General features: G+C 36.9%; 1 protein-coding gene and 1 non-coding gene across 2 annotated transcripts in view; both read left to right on the forward strand.

The window, feature by feature from the left end:
• Smp_173060 (pak-interacting exchange factor, beta-pix/cool-1, putative) overlaps nt 1–26,839 on the forward strand; it is a 58,377-nt gene that overhangs the window by 25,579 nt on the left and 5,959 nt on the right. The window contains exons 6-11 of the mRNA XM_018800042.1: nt 2,554–2,613; nt 6,359–6,439; nt 11,360–11,566; nt 13,948–14,023; nt 20,575–20,808; nt 22,818–23,036. Coding sequence (XP_018646572.1) covers nt 2,554–2,613; nt 6,359–6,439; nt 11,360–11,566; nt 13,948–14,023; nt 20,575–20,808; nt 22,818–23,036 — 877 coding nt within the window. The remainder of the gene's footprint in view (nt 1–2,553; nt 2,614–6,358; nt 6,440–11,359; nt 11,567–13,947; nt 14,024–20,574; nt 20,809–22,817; nt 23,037–26,839) is intronic.
• On the forward strand, nt 10,743–10,808 carry Smp_tRNA_01155_Pseudo_TTG.1.1. Its single transcript has one exon. It is a non-coding gene (tRNA).

The following is a 26,839-nucleotide window of genomic DNA, read 5'->3' on the forward strand; positions in this document are numbered from 1 at the left end:
AGTTCAAACCACATCTGTTGTGAGATATCAATTCATTGAAGACAATTGGTGAACGACCGCTAAACTTCGTGGATCAGTTGAAGTTAGACATTAACACCATTGGATGCCGGCTCAGTGATCCCTCGGTTAAGTGCTCTGGCGCGAGACTAGTAGGTCCTGGGTTCGAATTTCGCAAGTGCGGGATCGAGGATGCGCACTCATGAGGACTCCCATAATAGGACGAGATGGCCGTCCAGTGCATCCGGGTTTTCCATGGTGGTCTAGCTTCAATTGACTCACGCTTCCAACTATGAAAATACCAAATCTCCACAAAAACCCCTTCTGATGAATATCTAAGTCCTTAACAACCAAATTATTATTACTTCCTTGTTTAAAAAGAGAGATAACATCTTTAAAATCATATGAAAGCTTAATCAAATATGGAATAAAAATTTTAATAATGGCAATTTTGATGTATGCTCATTATTCACTAATGTTCCAATTAAGAAAACTTTAGATATTGTATATAATCTCTTAGATTCTGACATTGATCTTAAACAACGCTGTCCTGTAGTTACCTCGGATATTATTAAAGCGTTAGATCTATGTTTACATTCAACTGTATTCAGTTTTCGAGGGGATTTATACAGACAGAGAGAAGATGTAGCTATGGGATCACCGGTTTCCCCAAATGTTGCTAACCTTTTTATGCATTCATTGGAAACTAGTGCCATCTCATTATGTTCTCAGGCACCAAAAGTATGGTTAAGATATGTTGATGACACCTTTGTCATTATAAAACGGGATCATTCGGACAAACTGTCTAAACTTGTCAACAACTTTGATGGAAAAATCAAGTTCACCAAGGAGTTGGAATCTCCTGAACACAAATTACCTTTCCTAGACTGTTTAGTTGAAAGGAAAGATTATGATAGTTTAAAAATTAGTATATTCCGAAAGCCGACAAATTCAGGAAAATTTCTAGATTTTAAATCGGCACATCCACACTCGACCAAAGTGACAGTAGTTAAAAATATGATTACAAGAGCTCAAAAACTTGTCACTGAACAAAATGATATGAAAACGGAAATAAATTTAATTACATCTACCCTAATGATGAACAATTATCCAAAAGATTTTATTAAAAGAATAATTAAGAATGAAAGAAAAGACGACATTGTTAATACAAAGAGATTACAGAAAAAGGAATGGGTTAACACAGTGGTGATCCCATATCGGAAAGGAGTTTCGGAAGATATTCGAAGAATCTTAAATAATCAAAATATAAGAGTATTTTTTCGAACAAACAATACTCTAAGATCAAAATTAGTAAGAATTAAGGATCCAATACATAAAGAAGAACAACAAAATTGTGTCTATGAAATCAAATGTAGTGACTGTAATGCAACGTATGTAGGTGAAACATCAAGACAACTGAATGTGAGGGTGAAGGAACACAAACAATGCTTGAAACACATTCCTAAATCCTCAGATGATGTAAGGAAACTGGAGAACAAATCAGCGACAGCATTACACTCGATAGAATCGGGTCATACAATTGATTTCGTTCACACAAAAATCCTTCAAAAAGATTTCAATTCTTACAAGGAAAGACAAACAGCTGAAGCCCTATACATTTGGGCTAATCCAAACAATATTAATAGGAGAGATGGAGTACAATTAGCAGTGCCATGGCAGCTAATCATTAATAAGTAATAACCTGAACTCCTTAATGTTTTTATCTAGTTCGTATTATCTAAAATGACAACAATTACACTCAATGATTCTAATCTGTTATCTTATCGGAATTTGTTAAACAATTCATTGGAACATTAAAAATGACACATACATACAGTCAAAATTCGCTTTTCAAATTTCACCTTTTATATTTTTATTTTGTTTAATTATCTTCATGTTATACATGCTGTGACAGATATGATTCATATCATATATTAAAAATTGTATGTTTCCTTATAAATTCACTGATAAGAGACAAATATATTGTATGAATGTAATTTCTCCTCTCACCTCTTACGTTTTCTATACAATATGTTATATGAACACTTATCATTTCACATCACACACTAATACACATACCTAGTTTAGACTTTGTTAACGTTGATTGGATGACCTATTCAGTGTATAATGAACTCGGAGAACCATGTACCTATTTATATTCGATAATTTTAATGTTTGATTATAATTCCTTGAAAAAGCTTGGACCAGATTGCCAGGCGAAACGTTGGATTTACTACAAATTCATTCGCTGAGATTTTACAAATATATATTATTCCTATTTAATGTATTACTTTTAAAGGTCGTAAAATCTTAGTAAACCGTGTCAGCACATGTCATTCAATCTGATTGAGATACTGTGAAAAATATTACCAGTTCCGATAACGCTGTCTAGGACAGATTATAAGCTAAGCGGTCGTGATTTGCTCACTTTTTCTAACTTCTCTGGTTTTATCGTATAGGAGAATTGTGAGTCAAAACTGTCAGTGTAATTAACAGTATAAATGAGAAGTCTAAACTTTGAAAAATATTGGTAAAATTATCTCGATTTTTCTTTAGGAGCCACATATTGACCGACCCGATATTCTTCGTGCAATGAATGTTTATAGTGAAATAACGGTGAGTTTTGAAATTTTCGTATAATCACTTGATTGATAAACCTTATTCAACACTTTGATAACTAACTAGCTAACACACATTTAAATTGTGGGGGCTAGTGATACTACCTGACTGCCCAAACGGAATTAGATAAAAAAGGGTTTGAATTTGCATCTTAGTGGCTGAAAATCGAACGCCCTAACTACTGAACAACCACTCGACTAATTAGTTTCTCATTGGTTTGGATCCAAGACACATAATCCCACGCGTAGGTTAAGTTAGTATGTGAGGTATATTGAGCTACCTAAGGGGAAATAAGTGTGTAAACAGGTAGAAATATGTTCAATAGTTTTAAACTTCTAAGTTGTTGATCAAGATTTTATAGCTACAAACAATGGAGCAACAGTTTTTATTGTAAATATTTCACATTATCCATGCCCACATATCGTATGCGTATGGCACTTTTGTAACATGAATTCAAATTCATTGTCAAGTGGTAAAGTAAACTGAATCATTGCGTTAGTACATTACAAGATAACAGATCTGTGGATTCCTAGATAGCACCAGTAATAAGACAGTTTTAAGCAAGAGATTGATATTTGGTGGTGACTGACTCAATAAATAATGTTCACAAACCTTTAAACAAATTCTATTCGGTAAGAAACTATGAAAGATTTTGTGTCTCTGATAATCGTTACCAATATTCGTTAACTAATGTACGATGTACAATAAATATTCAACTATTATTGACACATAATGTCTGGTCGTCATCAGGTAACTATCCAGAGTGAAGGTTTTATTTATTTAAGTACATAAACATTGGTACAAAGAGGTACTTAGTATACAACGAATACTGTTCGGGCGCCCAAGCCTTAGTAGGTGGCTTTTTGCGACACCACTCTTCGAATTTTAAACATAGAGGTCTAATCCGCAATGCAGTTGGGCAACGTTAAGAGATGCAGTGCCGTGGTAAACGATGATCAACAATAGATTCATACGCCATTTGTTCCCTCATGATACTGGGGCCCATGCTCACCATTGGTTTGGAATCAGGGTTTTCCGACTCCGCTATGTAAATCCTCCGCATCCACTAAACTGGTTAAAACTCTAGACATTCACCATTCGTCCTCGCAATTTCGTAAACAGCACCCCAGTGGCGAGAAGGCAGTGAGTAGGACTTCCCTGGCAGTGGCTGTATACATATGTCCATGTGAGAGCATTTGGGGGATAGTGAAGGTACGATGTTATTGCTCTATTTGGAGAGATTATGAGTTCCCTAATCTGGGAACGAACAAAGGCTCTGTGACCAAAGACCAAAGACAAATCAACAGTGGGAAAGCAGTAGGATCTGACAACATACTAGCTGGAGCACTGAAGTCAGACGTAGAAGTAACTGCAAAGGTGCTCCACATTCTATGCAGGAAGATTTCGAGAGAAGAACAGATGGCGACAGAATGGAAAGAAGAATATCTCATAAAGATACCAAAGAAAAGAGATTTCAGTAAGTGTGTTAACTATAGAGGCATCACACTACCGTCAGTACCAGGAAAGAATTTCAAAACAGTCTTGCTGAATCGGATGAAAGATGGGGTGAACGACCAACTTTGAGATCAATAAGCTGGATTCTGTAAAGATCGGTCGTGTACAGACCAAACCGCGACCCTATGGATCATCGATGAACAATCAATTGAAAGGAACTCGTCACTATACATCAACATAGTTGACCATGAGAAGGCACTTGACAGTGTGTATAAGAGAACCTTGTGGAACCTTCTTCAACATTATGGTGTCAGTAGGTGAGAAAATCGTCAACATCATTCAGAATTCATACGATGTACTGCACTGCAAAGTTATGCATGAAGGAAAGCTCACAGAAGCATCTCAAGTAGGGCCGGAGGCAGACAAGGACGCTTTTTCTCCAACTTGCTGTTTCTTGTGGTGGTTGACTGGATTATGAAAACCTCTGCATCTTAGGGGAAGCACGGAATGCAATCAACAGGTCAAGACAATCCGTGTGGCAGAAGCCTGTGCATCAGTTGGCCTAAACATACACAAAGGGAAAAAGCAAGTTCCTCAATTACAACACAGAGAACATCAATCCAGTCACACTTGATGGAGAAGCTCTGGAAGATTTGGAATCTGTCACGTGCTTGGGAAGCACGATTGATGAGCAAGGAGGATCCGATGCAGACGTAACGGGCGAGGAATGGCAAAACAAGGGCTGTATTCCGACAATTGAAGAACATATGGAACTCAAAACAGCTCTCAACCAATGTCAAAATCAGAATCATCAATACGAACTTCTAGACAGTTCTATTATATGGAGCTGAAACTTTGAGAACGACCACAACCATCATAATAAAAGTACAAGCATTTACAAACAATTGTTTACGCATGTCATGTTTCAAGCGATTGAGTTCCCTAATCTGATAACGAACAAATGCTCTGTGACCAAAGGCCAATAAGCTAGCTGTTTTGACCTGTCCCAGACTCGCTAACCAGAGTGAGAGGTCCAAGTTCGAAGTGGGAAAAATATATTCCGCAAGCAGCCAGTAGTACAAGCGATCACAACAAGTACAAATCAAACGTATATATACAGCATAAAATTTTCCTTGGGAAGCGCTACAAGATAACATACTAAAAGATACAACGAACCAATGGCGTTTAAGATCCTCCCAAGTGGGAAATACAACATGAAGGTGAAAATAAGCGCTTTTGGTGCAAAAACAAGATCTAAGATCTCCAACAACGCAATATACTCAATGTCTGTTGGCCGGATATCATCAAAAACAAACCAGGAAATTAGGAAAAGACCCTGGAAGTGGATAGGATATATATTGATGAAACCATCAAACTGCATCACGAAGCAGAAGCTAACTTGGAATCCTGAAGGGAAACGGAAAAGAGGAAGACCAAAGAGTACACTGCACCGAGAATCGGAAGCAGATATCGAAAGGACGATTAGAAACTGGAAAGGATTGCCCAGGACAAAGTTAGATGGAGAATCCTGGTGGGCTGCCTATGCTGCCCCACGAGGGCTAAAAGGCCTTCAAAACATTGGCCATATATTTTGGGACTATCAAGTGAGTAATGCTGAAATTAAATGAAGGGTATCAGGTAAAATCGATGAAGTATCTATTCCTCATCGACTGAGGCGGTTGTGACATGTTTTACATATACCCAAATACCGCCTATCTCAATGCATAGTGGTAGTTGGTGTAGGAGTAGGTGAGAAGAAAGCTAGAAACAGGTAAACCAAGATATGACATCAGTCCATAAGGTCACACTCTCAAGTGTACTACGATAATACGACAAAAACATCAGTCACATTATATCAGATCAAGGATTCACGACCCAGAATATAGAACCAGGTACTAGATAGAATTACAAAAATGAGATATTTGCCAAGTGATTTCTGAAGACCTAACATCCTTAACATTTATGTATGTTAATGTACACTTTTGTGCAATAATTTGAAAGAGATTGGGCGTAAGCCGACGGCTCAGTAAGCGCATTAAATCTGCCTACCTTCAACCAGCAAAAGCAGTTGACGAAAGCACGAATAACATTATACTCAGTTAGTTGTCCTAACTGATTTGAAGTTAATAAAATGAACTGTGTTTAAGAAATTAATTGTTCAACGTTTTTATTCGAAACAATTAAGTATTGAAACGACAATCAAATAAGGTGAGGTCTGAAACGTTTTACATTCAAAAAGTTTAAGTCTCCACCTTTTTATTTGTTTTTTCTAACAACAAATAAATAGGAAAGGTGTGCAATACTTAGAAAATTTAAAGAGTATGATATCAATGTATTACTGTCAGTAATAAACGGATGGCGAGGACCGGTAAGTATTTTTTTTTATCCAATATACTGTTATGTTTTCTGACTTGGCTGAAGCTTCTCGTCTATAAGTTTGTTTCTGTGCATGTTGATAACAAGTTTTACAAGCGTTTTTGTAATACAATTTCATTAATATTGTCCATCATTCTATATGTTTCAATATTGTGATGAATAGAACTGACGTCATTATCTGATATTCATCTTAACTATCTATTAAATAAATTGTTTTATTCTGAATATTGAGTGGCTGGACAGGTTTTAACATTACGTGGCTAAAGCACGTTTTTTGATTTCGTTATTATCTTTCCCATTCATTGTTGCAAATTTCGGAATACGTCTGTACACAAGTACACTCATACGTACATTCATATTCGTATAGGTATGAAGACATACGTTTTTGTAGATATTTGTATAGTTTTCCTTCGCACGACCTGTCATTGATTCGTTTCTGTTTCCGTCTTATCATTTATATTAGTTTTACTTTGGATGTTGAGCAGTGTTTTGTTCATTATTATTGAATAAAAACTCAGAAACATCTAGAAAATAATGAATCAGGTGTCGCATCTTAAATCAGATATTTACTGACATCATTAACACATTAATTATGTTTCCAGAAGGTTCCAAAAGCCCAAGGCCATATATAAATTTGTAGATACTCTCGATTTGCTGAACATAAACTAACCTTGTTGTAAAGCTCTTGTTCACATTTCGCGCCTCTGTTGTATTGTTCAGGTTTACATATATAAATAGTTGGCCGTCATAGTAAGCGACTAGAAAGACAGTAATAAGCGTTTCAGTGTCTGACTTATCACATCTAAACCAAAGTTGTTTTAAATGCCTTGTATTTCGAGTTTAGTTATTCAATATGACATTATATGATATCTTCTTACTGCCAAAGGATTCTAAGCTTCCACTAATCAGTCATTTGCCCTCACTATTGATCAGATTCTTTAGATCGATTTGTCTTGTGGCTTTAGACTGAGTGGAACTCAAAACAACTGTCAACCAACATCAAAGTCAGAATTTTCAATACAAATATGAACACCGTTCTACTGTATGGGGCGGAAACTTGTAGAGCTACAAAAGCCTTTGTCCAGAAGATACAAGTGTTTATTAGCAGTTGTCTACGCAAGATACTTCGGATCCGTTGGCCGGACATTATCAGCAACAGCCTACTGTGGGAGAGAACAAACCAGATTCCAATGGAGGAAGAAATCAAGAAGAGGCACTGAAGTGGATAGGATACACATTGGGGAAAGCATCCAACTGCATCAAGAGGCATACCCTCACTTAAAATCCTCAAGTTCAAAAGAGAAGAGGAAGACCAAAGAACAGATTTATCCGAGAAACGGAGACAGACATGAGAAGAATGAACAACAACTGGATATAACTGGAAAGAAAGGCCCAGAACAGAGTGGGTTGGAGAACGCTGGTCGGCATTTTCTGCTCCATTGGGGGGTAACAAGCATAAGTAAATAAGTATCAAATACAGCGATTTCAATAATAATTTTCTTTTCAATTTAGTCAAAAGAGAGCTTTATAGTCTTCGAATAAAATAACAATTTAGATAAATTACACGTTTTATCTAAATAGCCAATAAAATATTGTGAATGATGTTATTTTCACTGTGGTTGATATTGCTGATCCCTATTGATTAAAATCAAATGGTTCGATTATATAAATGTTTCAGAATCAATGCTCAGTTAACTTGTGTTCCATAATGTGCGTTCTTATAATTTGGATCACACATTTTGTTCGCCGTATGAATTCATTAATTGGCTGTCAATGCTGGATTACTGTAACCTGATTAGTTAAAATCCATAAACTGTTTTGATTGGATGTCAAAATTAACATCTTTGGCGAGACTAGGATTTATGGACGAAACAATCAGATTTGGGATTTGGGAATGAAATTCGTTCACCCATTTGTCTAAATAGGGTTTTGGCATTTTAGCTGGTGTCAGTTTGTGATGAAAACCCTGAGTATAATTCCCAACCCCAACCGTCAACAGTAAATCATAATCCTAATTCCTCATGCTGGTTTATAACCCTCATTTAGCCCTCGTAAAGTAGGTGGACGTTATAAGGGTCACTTTAGCGTCGCTCAAAGGTCGTCCATAAATTACAGTATCATCCCATTTTTACATTAGAATTTTTATTGTAATAAAAAAATTCCTTCCCATTGTGGTGTAAAATTATTCAGAAATTTAAAAAGCCGCATTAATTCTGTTCGACTGCCATATGAATGGTTGGTAATAAATGCTAAAATGAAAAAGAGAATCAATTTTTTATTGACCAGGTGTAAACAGAAACAAATTTTTACGGTTGTGTTGATTGAAGTCATTAATTATTGTAACAGTAGTATGTTTGTGAAAATTACGTACATATAGTTTCCATGTGATAAGAATGATTATGTATGTCATCTTTAGGAAACAAAAGGGTTGATAAACATATGATAATTAAATTCAACTTAGTATTGTTTGTTTGAATCTTCCCATCGATTTTGTTAGGACTGCAACTGGTCAGTCTCTAATTGGATAACGCGATGGCGTTTGAAGCGAGGGTACTGGGTTCGAGTCCCAGAGTGAACATCAACTCTGAGATGCAGTACATCCAGCTGACGAGTCCCTAATAGGACGAAACGCGTGTCCTCGATTCCACTGCTAGCCACTATCCATCTCTGCTAACCATATGATAATTAGTTTCTTTCCCTAAAGGCTTGGATTTCTGATCGAAGTAGTGTTTATTGTACCTGAGAGCTAGTGAACCCAAAAACTCACAAGTTTTTTCCATTCACTTATTTCAGTGATTTGTTTTCACATCGTTCTATTTGGTAAAAATTGTCACATCTGTTTAGGCATATGAATAAATCATCGTGGTAAGATGATACAGATAAGGTATTTAATTAATACTAATGAGTCTAATATTGTTAAATGATAAACGGCTTATACTTTCGTAAATGAATATTTTAAGAAAAATCAGCGAAGAAAATTTATTTATGGGTTATTGTTATGATAGTTGAGGGATCGGTCAAAATCTTTTTTTTTTCGGTCAATGGTCTCGTATATGTCGATGAATCATGGAACCTGATGCTTTGATCTTTAAGCGATAATTTTGGAAATTAGAAGGCCGATTTGTTAAGGATAAAAATTTCTGTTTTAATGTTAACGTTTTTGTTAACATCAGACGGAAGAATAGGTGAATATTTTCCAAACTCAGCTTCTATGATTTTAGTTGCAGTTGAGGATAAATTGAACTATAATATACCTTTTTTATAACATTTCGAATTAGTTGTACTTGACGCTAAAGGTGATGCAAATTCGGACACCTGTTATTTCAGCAGATTTCACCCATCAAATGTAGATGACAATCCCAGACAGTTCTCGATTATTAGTTGAACATTTAATGAATGACCGAAATCGAGTAAGTATTGCTGAGGATTCACGATGAGTGAAGGCGCCTGAGATCGCTATGACCATTTCCAAAAAAATTACAATATACGAAGGCTAAGCTCCTCAACAAACAAGATAATGCAACAAATCAACTTACCTTGGTCAAATAAGATTGCTAGGTCTAGCTGCTTTTCGACCATTCCTCCAACATACAAATTTAATAAACGATTTCCTGAGGCTTAAGAAAATGAGAATCATGAACCACAAAATTATAATTACGGCAATATTGAAGAAATTACTCTTTAAGAAATCAACAATGACTTCTTTTTAAAATTGTTCATTTCATTGGGCAAAAGAGGATGAAAAATTTGACTAATGAGGTGTAAAATTTTCAATATTTAAAAAATACAAAGACCGTGATGTCAATGCTGTTCATGTTAGGTTAAGAGTGTTACCACCAACTGCTTCTGTGAATTACAGAATAATCACCTTTAAATTGAAAACAACTGCTCTTGTTCACAAAATCTTATTAATTTATATCGAGAGATCTCTTCAACGTAAATCTCAATGTGCATATATATATAATATATATATATATATATATATATATATATATATATATTCACATTCCATTCAAGATCTTGGATAAATGAAAAATTCAGGCCATCATGTTCTTACATCAGTAATTATTCCTTTCATAAAGGCACAAGATATTGGAATATCCATAATTTCAAAGTCTAAGGAGACTAAATTCACTTGGTATTGTTTGTTTGAATCTTCCCATCGATGTGTTAGGACTGCAACTGGTCAGTCTCTAATTGGCATATGTGCATACTGTGCGTATTGCTTCAATATAGCCTTAATTCACAAGCATGGTTAGCAGAGATGGATAGTGGCTAGCAGTAGAATCCAGGACTCAGTGGCCGAGTGGACAACGCGATGGCGTTTGAAGCGAGGGTACTGGGTTCGAGTCCCAGAGTGAACATCAACTCTGAGATGCAGTACATCCAGCTGACGAGTCCCAGATAGGACGAAACGCGCGTCAAGCTTGATTCCACTGCTAGCCACTATCCATCTCTGCTTTCTAAGGAGACTACTTTGTATAGAGACATATAGTCTTAGTTGGGTATTCAAGTTCCATACAAAATATTGTTGTACATATTGAAAACGCCTTTGAAGGTTGAATCCTTTTCGAAATTATGCATAAATAAAGTAGAAAACATTTTCATTTAGTATAGTAGAGGCAACCGGCATTTGCTGATGCATGCTGTCCCTGTTTTTTCGACGCTGTTTTAGTGTCACAAGTACATTGTGACTATATTTATTGATACAATGGAAACTAACGATCGAATTTATGATTTCGTTTTGCCACTTTTCATCAGAATATGCTGAAACCTAAGTAAGAGCTGATTGAAGCCTAAGAGTAAATTACAGATGAAATATTTATTTATAATTTCTAAATCTTCTCTCCTATATATAGTACTTCTGCTTATTGCTAATACTACCGATTCTCTTGTTTTGTACTTCGGTTAGCCTATTCAACAACTTGGTGACCCAATTCTCACTCTACGTGTTCTTCTAGCCAACATACAAATAAACCAATCAATGATGACCCTACCAGATTTCATTCATATAAATGATATATATACAAGAAAAACACAATTATCATTATTGGTTATATTTCCTACCTGTGTGCTCCTGTTGGCTAGAACAAACCAAACTAATGTTTACGATTATACCGTAAGTGAAGTTCACCTCTGTGTGTCTGTTTTATATCTTACTGCTTCATTTTATAAAACTTTGAATTCCCAATAATTTGTTAATTCAATAAACAAATAGATCAATTTTTCGATAATGCAATGAGAAGACGAAGTTTATCAGAATTATGTGATATATTTGCGCAATACATTTCGAACAATCTGATCACACATATACTGATACACTGATCAGTAGGAGAGAAGATGGTTCCATCCAACGTCCTATATAGAGAAAGCCGACATGAACGGGGCAATATCTTAATTTTCATACTTCTCCAAGCTTTTCTTCATTCATAGCTATCTGCTTCCCTTCTATATTCTCCATAGACTTTTTATCCCCAAATAATATTTTCCTGTTTCTATGATCCGCCTGATTGCACTTCCTCCAAATTCCGACATTTCATCTTATCATGCTGAGTCACTCATTCCCAATTATAATTTCCTTATATTTATGATGAATAATTAAGAATAAAAAAATAAGTGGAAAGGAAAGTCAAGAGAATAGTTCAACACAGTAGTGATCCCAAATCACAAAGCAACTTTGAAAGCAATCAAAGACATCTTGAACAGTAGAGAAATATGAGGTATTTTTCCGAAAAAAACAATACTCTTCGCTCTGAACTAATAAAAATCAAGACACAATACTTAAAAAGTAAAGAAATTGCGTCTACAAGATCAAAAGCAGTGATTGTAATGTTGTGTTATGATGACCCTTCCTACGGCCCAGAGCCTTCTGACACGTTGAGGTTAGTGCTTCTTTGATCCCTTAACAATTTTCTTCCATAGTAGCTTTTTCCTCATTAAGAAGACCATGTACGGCTTGGAACCTGTTGTTGAGAGATATCTTGAATTCGTTGATTTTGTCAGCATCTCGAAGGAAGGCTGTATTGAACCTTTGTACTGCTGTTTCCCCAGTTGTCCAGTGATCTGAAGCTAGGTCAGCTTCTCTTCTGGTTCTCACGTCTTCCATTGACCTTCTGAATTTCTCATTGATACAGATATGATTGATCTGGTTCTGTGTAGTGTGACCAGGTGAGACCCATGTAGCTTTGTGTATGCGTTTGTGTGGGAATATTGTGCCACCTATAACCATTTTATTTCATTCCCTCCTTCTCTGTTTTGAAAGATGCCTTGATGATCCTGGGTCCATGATTTTCTCATCCTGTAAGTGTTTTACGTGCTTCTTTGGACAGCATCAGAGCAGCTCCCTGAGTGTGCGAAGCAATTTCCTCTTGGTGACCAGAGTACAGTAGCATTTCTCCTCAACCTTACATTTTCTGTCCAGCATGAATCCAATGGGTTCCACTGATTCCGAGCACCGCCAAGCTGTATCTCCTCATTTCGCCTGCCATTTTATTGGTTCTCTCGGTTTCCCACATTATGTGAACATTCCATCAACCTATATTAATTGTTGGTTTGGTTGTTAGAAGGGGAATCAGCCCCTTGGCTTCCGAAGAATATCGGCTTTCAGCATAAGGCTTCATAATTCCTTTCAAAGGTCCTTGTAATCCCGGGATAGAGTTTAAATTATTTATTCTGGTTAGCGTCCTTTTAGTAAGGTTGTTTTCTACGGGATGAGGTTTGCTTGTCTCGTGCACAATTCTCCTTCTTTAACCGGGCTTGGGAAAAACACTAACCCCAGAGGCGTTGCAGGAGGAGTTTCATATATATACATATATAATTAGGAAATTTACCTATTGACCACAATGAAATACACTTGACGTTTAGGTCACTTCTGATTGTCATCAACTGACTTTTAGCTGCTTTTCATTGGCTCTCCATGTCAACATCTATCAAGGTATCTACTCTTATCAACAACCATAAGCATTGATCATAATATATGTGTCATAAACTTAGGATACTGCTTATAACTCTAGGGTTTCTTGTTATAACAGTCCTTTCACTTGTTACACGTATGTGGGACGTTAATTTACCTTAGACGAATATCTACACTAGATTCCCCAACCAGTGTCTATTCTACAGGACTTCAACACAACTCAGATCAAGAACACGAGATTAGCCTGACTATAACGTCAATTTATTTCCACACCAAAATCCGACACAATCCAACAACAAGGAACAGTCAATCAACAATAATTACGATAGGGGAATATATAACACCTGTTACACTTTCTACATGTCTGACTCAGCTAATCAACGAATCATTATCATTCTCGCCCACACATCAGATAAAAACCATACTTTCATTGAGAAATCCTCTTCCTTACTGAAGAAGATGAGTAATTTCGTGCAATCGTTTCTTCCATTTAGTCGTTTTCTAATGAATAATAAAATTTTTATTGAGAACTACATTTCATATCAAGTTAAGCTTCACAAATTTTGTTAATGATTTGTTGAAAACAGGTCAAAATACCATTGAACAATTTGGCTGTGAATAGGTCGACCGACAGTGAAACCGATTTAAGTTTATTGATTACAGGTAAATGGATAATTTATCATGTAACTATTCTTACTGTTTATTTTGTAATGAAAATTATATTTTTTAAACCAGTCCAATTATTAACTAGAAGTATCCTGCAATGAATCACACTTTCTTTTGTAAACTGATAGATCAGGATTCAAACCCATAACTTAATAGTCTAACTACGAAACCATTACTCTTGTAAGGAATCACATTTTGAAAGAATAAATTCAGAAAATGCAACTAGCTTCCATCTTTATGATTTGTGTAATAGTTCTCATAATCTCCTGAATCTTCAAAACGTTAGTCTATGAAAATTCCCACATCTATGTGTATTTACCAATTCAACTGCTCCTGTGGAGCCAGTTATATAGGGCGTACAATTCGGCAAGTTCATCAACGAATAACAGAACACTATCCGTCGTGGTTGAGCAAAGGACAGGTAAAGGTGATTAAAAGTTCTATTCTCGCTCACTTGGTGGACACAGGTCATCAGATTGAACTGAATAAAGCTTTTAAGGTTATCTACCATATTCCATCAAATTTGCCACATGGTTTACGAGCTCGTTTATTGCACATAGCTGAAGCCATCGCAATTTATATTCACAAACCAAACCTTTGTATCCAAAAGAAGTTTGTACAACCACTCTCGCTACCTTGGCCATCGGTATAGCGGAGTTTGTAGCAGAACGTTGGTAAACAATTATCTTATTCCCTCCATTTTTGTATTTTACTTATTCTCTACATTCGTCTCTTGATTCCTACATAACTACTATATTACTGACCATTCATCAAAATATTTTGTTAGTTCTTTCTTCTCTTTTTATATATTATGCAACGTAGCAACAACTTGATTTTCGAATAATAACTTTGATTAGTATTAATCCTTCTCTTCCAATAATTGTTAGTTTATAGTCGATTTCATTATATAATTATTACGTAACGTATCTACTCCATGAGTGTTATTTAATTATTGTAAATCATATATATATATATATATATATATATATATATATATATATATATATTAGTGTAGAGCCATGATGAAAAACTAATTGAAAAGAAATTTCTTCGCTCGATTCGTTCCTTGTTAGTCTATGAGTCAGCAACTCCGTGGCGAAGTACTGCCAAGTGAACAGTATGATTACAGTAAGGCGTTCGCTTCAGATGACTATCATTAGCAACAAAACTGGTTCCTCTCAGAAATGTGGGTTAGAAAAATCTATTTTTTTAAAGTATGACCCCTTGACTTAGCCCATAAATTTCTGTCGCCGGCTGTAATGCCTTGTTAGCATGGGACATTAAAATTACTAAAATGTATATGACTGACCTCAAGCTGTTGTTTCCTGGAGGTCACGGTTATGATCCCAGGTTGACAAAACGAATACTAATGCAGTTCCATTTTCACATCTGTCAGGAAGAATTATCCTTCTAGGGTGTGGGCAACAGGGAAGTGACCACTGTCTCTTCTCGTGCTCTTCTCGGTGTAGGCGTGTTTAATGAACGTAAATTCTGTTGTATCGTAAAAACTCCGACCAGTGTCACTTTCTAGTTACCAGTCAGAATTCTTATTTCTTCTGTCCCATGTCTACTACTTTTTCTAAAGCCTAGTGTTCTAGACTTGCCCTGGCAAATATGGCTAACCCTGAGTCAGCCCAGTTAAACCCCTATCGGCTAACTATTTCTATGTCCTTCCTTGAGTCCAAAAAGTCAGCAGCCAGCTTCTGTTATCTCTACATTTCAAACACACGTGGATTTATGTACGAATATACTGGATGGCATCGCACCATAAAATCAAAAATTACATTTACACATAAACGAGGCAAACTGAGTGTGGATAGGGCACGAGAAGGCAGTGAGTAGGACTTCCCTGGCAGTGGCTGTATATGCGTAGTCACTTAAGAGCATTTTGAAAAGGAAAGCTAACTCTACCCACTCTCGGCCGTACTATGACATTTGGGGAACTAAATACTATAAAGCATTAAGCGATAGTGCAACGTCAATTATCGAATGACAGTATGATGACAATATCTGTTTATCTCACTCTTAGTACGTGTGTAAAAATAACCAGATTTAAGCTATCCACCTATTGATTAGAAATGAAGTGTTTCTAAACTATTGATTTCCAGTACATGAACGTAAAACAAAAGATAAGAAAGATTAGTTAGAGAAAACTGAATGAAACTAACTTTTATGTTGGGTGTAGTTTCTTTTGTACTTAAATTGGCATCGAATAAATGGACTTTATGATAAACGCCCATTATTTGGCCATCTGAATTAATAACTATATGAGAATTGTACAACTGATCATCGTTCTCTGTGGTCTGGATAAATTGGGAAACAAAAGGGAAATGGAAATTAATAGTTATATTTGTAAAACGTTTCAACATTATTTGATGGATTAACAAGTGATCAAAAATAAAACAAGACAAGGTAACAGTTATTAGTCGCGAGAAGTATTTACACTGTGGCTGAAAACAAAAAACGTGTCCTGATGGTAGTTTAGTCAACTTACAAATTTTAAGAATAGTCAATTGAAATTTTTTATATTTTTACACTGCTAAAAGCAGTCTTCTTAAAAAGACTTTAAGATGCATGGCCTTTTATCGTAGTTGGACTGCTAGTCGTCACAAACCATTTAAGTCAAGGTAACTGAGCAGGGTTACACGTAGCATAGAAAGAAAACAAAACTTAATTCTCAATAAATCGAAGTGATTCATGTTTATATGACCCATACCAGCCTGAATACAGCAAGCACAAGTTACCTGAGATTGACGGATACTAAAGTCTTCACTTGTAGAAAAGAGCGTACTGTGAAAGAAACAGGATAAAACCCACACATCTCTATTCTTAACAGTGAAGGGACTTCCTATGCTTGAGTTAAACTAAAGTGAAATGATTCAAAAACTAGTCAGAGCATCACAGATGCATTTATGTCTCATTTCCTCGAAAACATTGAGTATTTACTACGTTATGTTACATTTTATTTATTTATTTGAACACAAATTTTGGGACAAGCGACACCAAATATATATGGGCCACAAAAAACAATAAGAATAAGATGAGAAAAAGGTAAGGTGCGTATGAGGAAAAAAACAATAACAACCACAGATTAGTGTATGTTTGTGTAATAATAAGAATAATAATGGAGGAGATGGAAAGGTACAACCAGAAGGATTCTTTCAGTTAAGGAAGTTACAACCACTTTTTATGAAGGAAGTAAAAGGAGGTTACAGCAGGCTCGCCACTGGCTTCTATTCCGAGCCACATCTGATAACTTCTCTAGCCAGTGTGTTGCACCATCTCTCGGACCCCAGCCAGGGAGTCGGGAAGGACCAACAGAAGCCAGTCCTTTGCAGCTTTCTTCTACACCACGACACCATGTCATACACAGACCACCTCTCTGCTTTTTCCAACCAGTCCCAGAGTCGGCAAATTATGTACGACGAGGAATTCTCTGGGACGACATTCGTAGAGCATGTCCAAGCCACCGAAGTCGATGTTTCAAGATGGTGACACCAATTGGATTGTCGTCTCTGCGCCCGAACACACGATGCTGAACCTCTGCATTACTAACATGGTGTTGTCACTGAATGTCAGCAATCCTTCGAAGACAACAATGATCAAACATCGAGAGACGTCTAACATCCTCAACTTGGAGGGGGCATGTTTCACAAGCATAGGGCAAAACTGCTCTCACCGACGCGTTGTAGAACCGACCTTTTACAGCCAGACTAACATCACGAAGGCGCCAAAGATGGCCGAGATTGGCATAAGCCGCTCTGGCTTTCATTATACGTGCATCAATCTCATCATTCACGCCACCACCAGAAGTACTTATGCAGCTACCTAGATACACGAACTTCTCGACTACTTCAATCTGCTCACTACCCAGGGTGAGCACAGGATCAGGGTCCTGTCAGTCTTGTAGAAGTACTTTGCACTTGGAGAGTGCAAAGCACATACCATACCTATGAACACTGTTTGCCAACTGCATAAGTGCGGATTGCATGGTCATTACTTACATCCATTAGAGCTGTTTCCAGAATGTTATTGATGGCATAGTTGAAGAGGAATGGTGAGATTGGGCAACCCTGCCTAACCCCACTGCTTGAATGGAACAATGGATAAAGATGGTATGTTCTCACTCTGCCTGAGGTGTTTGTATATAGGGCCTTTAGGATGTTAATGAACTTCTCAGGCACACCCTTCTTCAATAGACAATCCCAGAGAACAGTCCTGTCCAACGAATCGAAGGCAGCCCTGATATCAAGAAACACTACGATTGTTGGCCTGCGATAAGTATGACGGTGTTCTAACATTTGGCGGAGGGTGAAGATATGATCAATACATCCTCAACCAGAACAAAAACCAGCCTGCTCCTCGCGAATCAATCTTTCTTGGGTTTTGTAGAACCTACGAAGTATGACGGAAACCAATAGTTTGGACGCAATCGGAACTAGACGTTTCTTCAGATAGTTGTTACAGTAACGACGTGAACCCTTTTCAAAGATAGGGACAACTATCGACTCATTCCATGACGTGAACACTCTAGCTCCCATACCTTTGTAAGCAACGCGGTCAATTCCTTAGCCAGAAAGTCACCACCATCTTTAAAAAGAGCCGGAGGTAAGTCATCTGGGACCGGTGATTTGTAGCGCTTCAAGAGTTGGAGTTCCTTGTGGACTTCTGCCTCATTTGGTGGAGCGGTCGTCACCGGCCATGGAGGACAGGACAGTCTGATCGATGTTGTCAGAATAGCAGGCCAGTTGAACTGCCCTTCAAAGGATTTTGCCCATCGTCCAAGACGTCGAGAGATGTTAGTAATTAGCATTCCGTTATTTTCACAGATTGTTTCACTCACACCAGACTTCTTGCTGCCAGTGGCTCGGATGAGTTGGAAGAGCTTCGGGCAGTTACCAGATGCAGCTGCTGCTTCCAGCTCATTAGCACGCTCCAACCACCAGGCTTCTCGGTCTTTACGCAAGCTTTGCTCAATTTCATTACGTAACAGCTTTCGTTTGTGGTCAAATTCACGGTCACTAGGAGTGGACCGACGGGCTTCGATAAGTTGTAAGGAGCCTGAAGAAACCCGGTGCTTATAAGCGGGACGTTTCGCGAAGCTGCAAGCGGCTTTACTCGCCATTTTCATGGCTTCATGCAGTTTCAACCAATGCTCATCTATACTTTTCGGTGGTATGGTAGCTAGCCTAGAAGCTAGCTCGGTTCACTGCTTACTTGCAACAGAAGTTGCAATCAATTTACTGACATCAATCCGTTTGTGACGATCAATTCGTTGGCTACTGAAAAGTGCGGTAAGATTGGCGCGGACCAGAGCATGATCAAAGCCCAGAGAGGTACTCCAAAAGAAGCGGCAGTCTTGGTAGCCGGTGACCAATAATCGGTTCATACGCTATTTGTTCCATCAGGATCCTGGAGCCTATGTGCACCACTGGTTTGGAATCAGGGTTTTCCAACTAGACTATGTAAATCTCTCGTACCCACTTATTTGGTTAAAACTCAAGACATTCACCTTTCGTCCTCTCAACTTCGTGAACAACACCTCCGCGGCGATGAGGCGGTGAGTAGGACTTCCCTGGTAGTGGTTGTTTGCGTGTGGTCATGTGAGAACATTCGGAGAGGGATAGCTATTCTCCTACCCTCGTCCGTACCAGGGCATTTGGGGGAATATGTAAACAATTAATCCAGTTATTTATACAATAAGAATATGAACAGTAATAATCGGTAAATCAGTTCAAAATTTTCTAACTTTAGTAACATTCATCATTTTATAACAAATTCATTCTGTATTACTTTTTGACTATGAATTCTCTTTGGGAATAGAAAACTAATACATAGTGCACGTTCATTGTCGTATATGTCTTCGAGGCATCGCTCTTGTATTGTAGAATAATAGAGCGAGTGATGCTAACATTATCTGTAGGACACCAGGCTAAGATGCTCAATCTGTTGATAGATAAGGTTGGGAATCTTCATTGGCTGAAGTGATTGGGATATGTGTTTAGTGTGCCCGACCATCACCTAATGTTGATTGCGGTAAGTGTAGGTTAGACGAAAACTAGGGGCGGCCAAACCGGGATGTGACACTAGTCTTTAAAGTCCTTAACTTTTGGACTGAGGCGTGTTAGTAGGCGCAGACTACCTGGCTGAAGTCCACGCGATAATCGTAATCAGTGTTCGAAAACGTCGGATAACTAGATCGGAGTCGGTGACATTGGTGTAGGTGCATTTACTCTTTACATATCCGTTACTCGAGAGCTTCAAAATTAGTCCCTACTTTTTATTCCCCGAATTCATCCATTCTTTTCAAAATTTACCTATCAATATTGAGTTTATCGCACTATTATTGATATTATCATTATTCTCATTTCTTTTTATTCGTGTTATCAATTGCATACTAAATATTACTGTGTTGGTTTAATTAAACATTAGGATATTCGGGTACCGAGCTTCTGATTGAAACTGTACAAAAATATCTATTTTCTTACAGTAAATTTTTCAGGTATATATTCTCTACATATTTCCCATTATTTGTTTCTCTCATTTAGATCTTAATTCCATGAATATGGATGTTATTCCTTGTCAAATAACACTTGCATGTACAGATCAAAATGCTAGAGATCTTTTGGTATCTACATTAACTGACCTAATACAATATCAGACCCAGAATGAACAGTCACCAAATATTGATCAATGCCATATAAAAAATGACAGTATTTCTTTGGATTTCTGGAGTCAACCTGATTCGAGTAGTTTGGACAAACATGAAAATACATCTCAAAGTTCTTTACCTTTACGAAAGGACACACTAGATGTAAAATTTTTACTATTATCATTGTTTTTGTGTTCAGATCTTTAAGAAATTAACTGAACGGGTGATAATGGAAGCATTTTCCGGAAATCCGTAGATTGTTTTAACTTGTAAGAAGCAGTGGGTTAACAGTAGTGATAGTGTCACTAGGACACCCACAAATTGTGTGCTTCAAAACTGACTCCACTAATTTGTACTTGGTAAGTGGGTAATTCGTGAACGAAGTCTCCACCATAGATCGTTACTTGGCCAAATTTGCATTATTCGATTCTTGAATCAATTATATTTCAAATGGACTATTCTGATCATAAATAACCATCTATTAGACTAGATTCTTATCAGAGTAATACTGTGCAAAAGTGAGAAATCTGTGATTCAATAGTTTTTCGAGTTGTGGCTTTCAATCATTAATCTGTAGATCTAATTACTGTTTTATTCACCTTGCAAAATATCAAAAATTCTTCCCTTTATGTTAAGATTAACTTATAGATTTTCCGATGCAGAAAATTTACTAAGTTTATCCACAACATTCTCATTGTTCAATAAACAGGTATCCATCGCCTCCGACTATTTATCCTCTGTTTTATTGGATAAGTACTGCATAGAGTGAGAATTTGTTAGCGATTTCATTTAAAGCCTTACATTTCGCTATATTTGCTTTTTTGTCCAGGAAGTGAAGCTGCACTGCACTGACATTCTCATAGTAGACAGATGAGTGCAACTCAAGCTGTTCAGAATGTAATCTTTAGCGAAAATACATCGATATTTAGCAATCACCCACTTAATAGATGGAAAAATGGCTAAAGTGCTAGACTCAGCAAAATTGTTGAACTTTAAAGACTTTGTATATAACTGTGTATACAGTGAATCCTATCTTCGAATGGAAGCTCATAGTGAAATAAAAAAGGTTTCAACTAGGTTATATATTTTTATAATTCGTTTATTAGCCTTAAAGATTTCTATGTTGTGGCGGATGACTTGATTTTATTTAACTTTGATATTTGAACTTTCTAAAGATGGAGCAGATTTCATCCGAATAACAGGAATTGTTAAAGTCTCTGATATCCAGAAATCTGGTGTACTCAAGAATAATAAACATAGCAAAAAGAGATAGATTAATAACGTGTCTACCGGATAATCATAGTAACCGCGGTCCTAATACATCAGTTAGTTTATATCCTAATGTTTGAAGATGGGAATTTTTTCTTTTACTTCGGAAATACTATCCCAGTATATTTTGCCTAAATTTGAAGTTGTTTCTCACTGCTGGATTTTTTTCATAAATGCATGATTTTGGTGGAGTCTTATATTCTGGGCTGGATGATTTAATCTTGAAGCTTTGATCACCCTGATCGGCACTATCAGCACAGACTTCAGTTAGAAGTGTTTTACTCGAATTTCTCCATGTATGATTGACAGCTTGTCCTGTCGATCTTAACCTTGATTGGATATCTTTGAAATTTGTTCTGTCATTTTCTACTTGAAGTTTATGTCAATAACGTTGTTCAGAAGAACAATGAAAGCTTCATTATTAAATCAACCAGCGCAAAGAATGGGACTTCATTGAAAGTTATTGAGTCTTATGTTTAAGTTAACTTTGGGCAGTAAGTTGGATTTCTCAAGTATTTCCTATTCTTCTGAAGAATAATTTACCTGCTTTCTAGAATGAAAAATTAAAATCATCATCAAAAGTGACCAGAGATGAAAATAAAGAAATTGATCATCATCAGCATCAATCAACACTGGTGATGTCTACATCGTCCATGAAGGATCTTCCAAGTTACAAGTTTTCTCCTGACTCCACTGATAATTTGGTTGTTCAACATACTTACACAGAAGATATTTCCAAATTATCCTTTGTCAATAATGATAATGATAATACTGTGAAAATCACAGATAATTGTAATTTCATCAGCAATTCGACTAATAATAGTGATAATAATAAACTTCGCTTCTCCTCATCATTGACAAAAAGTAAAGCTCCCAGACCATTGACTGAACCATCGAATATATGTGCTGGAGAACTGAACAATGAAAGTCAACATCAATCATCAGTTATTGACCCTCAATCAAAACAAATCTCTACACCAGGGGATAACACCTACACAGTGGTTCTAACTCCAGATGTACTAACATCATCTTCAGGCTTACGTTTTTTGCCGCATAGAATTACCACTAATGCCCATGTTCTTTGGTTTGGTAAGTTCTATGCATTCAGAATCTACTGTTTCGTCAGCATGACTTTCATGAATCAGCTTTTCAGTGTCCGATAAAAAAATCACACCTTTCAATAGCACCACTAAAATTTAAAGTGACAATTTCTCAAATTTACTTATATTTTGGTAAATTATCTTCAGACTTAATCTCGTTGCATGACTTGGGAAGATGTGAGTATAGTTAGTCTTGATTGTTTGAATTATTTATGCCAATGATGGATATTTAGAGACAGCTTGGATTATGTTTGAACAATTTATAAGACGTCTATCAACAATTTTACGACTCCTTTTTTGAATAAAGTTCCAAATCTTGCTTTAGTCTTAGCTAATTAGAAATCAATACTCATAAACCAGTCTTTAATGAATACCGCAAAATCTTGAGTTTTATTAATTTATTTAAACACATAAATATTGGTACAAAGAGGCACCAGATATATATGCGCCGCACAAATCTCATTTGATTTGTGTAAGGGCAGTGATACTGTTCAGGTGCCCAAATTGAAGCAGGTGGTTTTCTTAGGGGACCACACCCGGAGCCTTTGACCTAAAGGTCTAATCCACAAGGCAGTGAAGCATCGTGAGGAGATGCAGTCCCATGGTAGCCGGTGACCAACGATTGATTCATACGCCATTTGTTTCCTCAGGATACTGGAGCCGATGTGCACCATTGGTTTTGAATCAGGGTTTTCCAACTCCCCTAGGTGGACTTTCCTTGTCCATCAACCCGGTTAAAATGCTGGACATTCGCTTTTCGTCCTCTCAATTTCGTAAACAACAGTAATGCCAAGAGAAGGCAGTGAGTAGGACTTCTCTGGCAGACGCTATATACGCGTGGCCATGTGAGAGCATTTCGAGAGAGAGAGAGCGGACTCTCGCCCGTACCAGGGCATTTGGGTGCAAAAAGTATTGAATAGCAATGTTCTTTTATCCAATTAAGCACAATTCTTATCAACACAAGGAGCGTAAATAGACAAATTGTTTTCAAGGTAATACCAATTGTCGTGAGTCCACTAAATATTTGAAATATGGTTTAAAGGGAACATACAAAATCGGAAAGTAGAACGTATAAGGCAAATTGAAAATTGAAGTGTTGTAAGATACAGAATAAATTCAACTACTCCATTGCGTTTATTTCCAAACTAAATCACCTAAAGTCTTTAATCATAGATTACTGATATCTTACTGACTTCAACCAGGAAGTCTGCACTTGTTTATTACGCTCAGGCAAATACTCCTGAATTGCAAGATCTAATAGTGTGTTTTCATCTAACTATCCTCCTATTCAGTATAAGAACTACTGTATGTCAATCGGTTCTAAATTTAGGATTACAGTAATACGATATAATCATGGAAATGTATTTCAGTCAATTACAGTAAGCGCTATCAACTGTTTATACTAGGATAACCTTTCTTCAAAATTAATAGCTCATCCCTTTAGCCCAAGTTAATAACCATATCTGCAAAATACGATTTAGTTTAGGAGAAAAAGAATCCCACCAACAGATGCGGTAAAACAATTGAATCGAAAGAGTCTCCCTTCTTTTTAGTCCAGAAAGGAGTCCCAGATTGGTGAACCAACTTTAATTTACTAATTTCTTCACAAAACAAAGAAACTCAAAACTAGTTTTTGCACTCTCATAGTATGTTAAGCTACTTATACAATAATTATTTGTTAGCATATCAATCATCAAAATAATCATCTGGGTTAACACATAGAGATAATTTCCCTTGTAATATCAAGACTCCCCTTCTCCTAGTTTTGACTAAGTTCCCTCACTGATGACACTTATCTAATTGTTTCCACTTAGGCTTATGCCAGTAAAATGTGACGAGTTTCTACATACACAAATCAAGTTAATTCGTGCTTCTTTTAAATATGGCCCTTCTCCACCTAGTCCCAGTTGATGATGTGAATCGTTGGTGAAGGAATCAAACGCAAAATCATGTCTTACATCAGTGTATTATTTACACAGTATATCGTTCGGTTTAAGGAAAAGACTGTTTGTAAAAATCTCAGCGACTGTAAACAAATCCTAATTTTCATTCGACAGTCTGGTGCTAGCTTTTTTAAAGGAATTTGATCAAATATCAAAATTACCGAATGTCCATAGTTCACATGTTAATTGTATAACAAACAGATTGTCCAATCATGTTAACAAGATTAATAGTCGGATTTATTGTAATGCGTATGAGTTATTTGGTGTGGAAAGTGAAGAAACTGATAAGAAAAGAAATGTATGCTGTGTACGTAGACTTGATGTGAGAAGAAATTTCATCGATCATATTGATGTGTGAGCGAGAATGACAATGATTGGTTGTCTTGATGAGTCAGATATGTAGATGTGACAGGTCTTATATGTTAATATGTATTCCCTTATCCTTATTATATATGAACTGTTATTGATTGACTGTTCCTTGTTGTTGGATTGTGTCGGATTTTGGTGTGGAAATAAATTGACGTTATAGTCAGGCTAATCTCGTGTTCTTGATCTGAGTTGTGTTGAAGTCCTGTAGAATAGACACTGGTTGGGGAATCTAGTGTAGATATTCGTCTAAGGTAAATTAACGTCCCACATACGTGTAACAAGTGAAAGGACTGTTATAACAAGAAACCCTAGAGTTATAAGCAGTATCCTAAGTTTATGACACATATATTATGATCAATGCTTATGGTTGTTGATAAGAGTAGATACCTTGATAGATGTTGACATGGAGAGCCAATGAAAAGCAGCTAAAAGTCAGTTGATGACAATCAGAAGTGACCTAAACGTCAAGTGTATTTCATTGTGGTCAATAGGTAAATTTCCTAATTATATATGTATATATATGAAACTCCTCCTGCAACGCCTCTGGGGTTAGTGTTTTTCCCAAGCCCGGTTAAAGAAGGAGAATTGTGCACGAGACAAGCAAACCTCATCCCGTAGAAAACAACCTTACTAAAAGGACGCTAACCAGAATAAATAATTTAAACTCTATCCCGGGATTACAAGGACCTTTGAAAGGAATTATGAAGCCTTATGCTGAAAGCCGATATTCTTCGGAAGCCAAGGGGCTGATTCCCCTTCTAACAACCAAACCAACAATTAATATAGGTTGATGGAATGTTCACATAATGTGGGAAACCGAGAGAACCAATAAAATGGCAGGCGAAATGAGGAGATACAGCTTGGCGGTGCTCGGAATCAGTGGAACCCATTGGATTCATGCTGGACAGAAAATGTAAGGTTGAGGAGAAATGCTACTGTACTCTGGTCACCAAGAGGAAATTGCTTCGCACACTCAGGGAGCTGCTCTGATGCTGTCCAAAGAAGCACGTAAAACACTTACAGGATGAGAAAATCATGGACCCAGGATCATCAAGGCATCTTTCAAAACAGAGAAGGAGGGAATGAAATAAAATGGTTATAGGTGGCACAATATTCCCACACAAACGCATACACAAAGCTACATGGGTCTCACCTGGTCACACTACACAGAACCAGATCAATCATATCTGTATCAATGAGAAATTCAGAAGGTCAATGGAAGACGTGAGAACCAGAAGAGAAGCTGACCTAGCTTCAGATCACTGGACAACTGGGGAAACAGCAGTACAAAGGTTCAATACAGCCTTCCTTCGAGATGCTGACAAAATCAACGAATTCAAGATATCTCTCAACAACAGGTTCCAAGCCGTACATGGTCTTCTTAATGAGGAAAAAGCTACTATGGAAGAAAATTGTTAAGGGATCAAAGAAGCACTAACCTCAACGTGTCAGAAGGCTCTGGGCCGTAGGAAGGGTCATC

This window comes from Schistosoma mansoni, assembly GCF_000237925.1.
Source record: "Schistosoma mansoni, WGS project CABG00000000 data, supercontig 0142, strain Puerto Rico, whole genome shotgun sequence".
Taxonomy (NCBI): domain Eukaryota; kingdom Metazoa; phylum Platyhelminthes; class Trematoda; order Strigeidida; family Schistosomatidae; genus Schistosoma; species Schistosoma mansoni.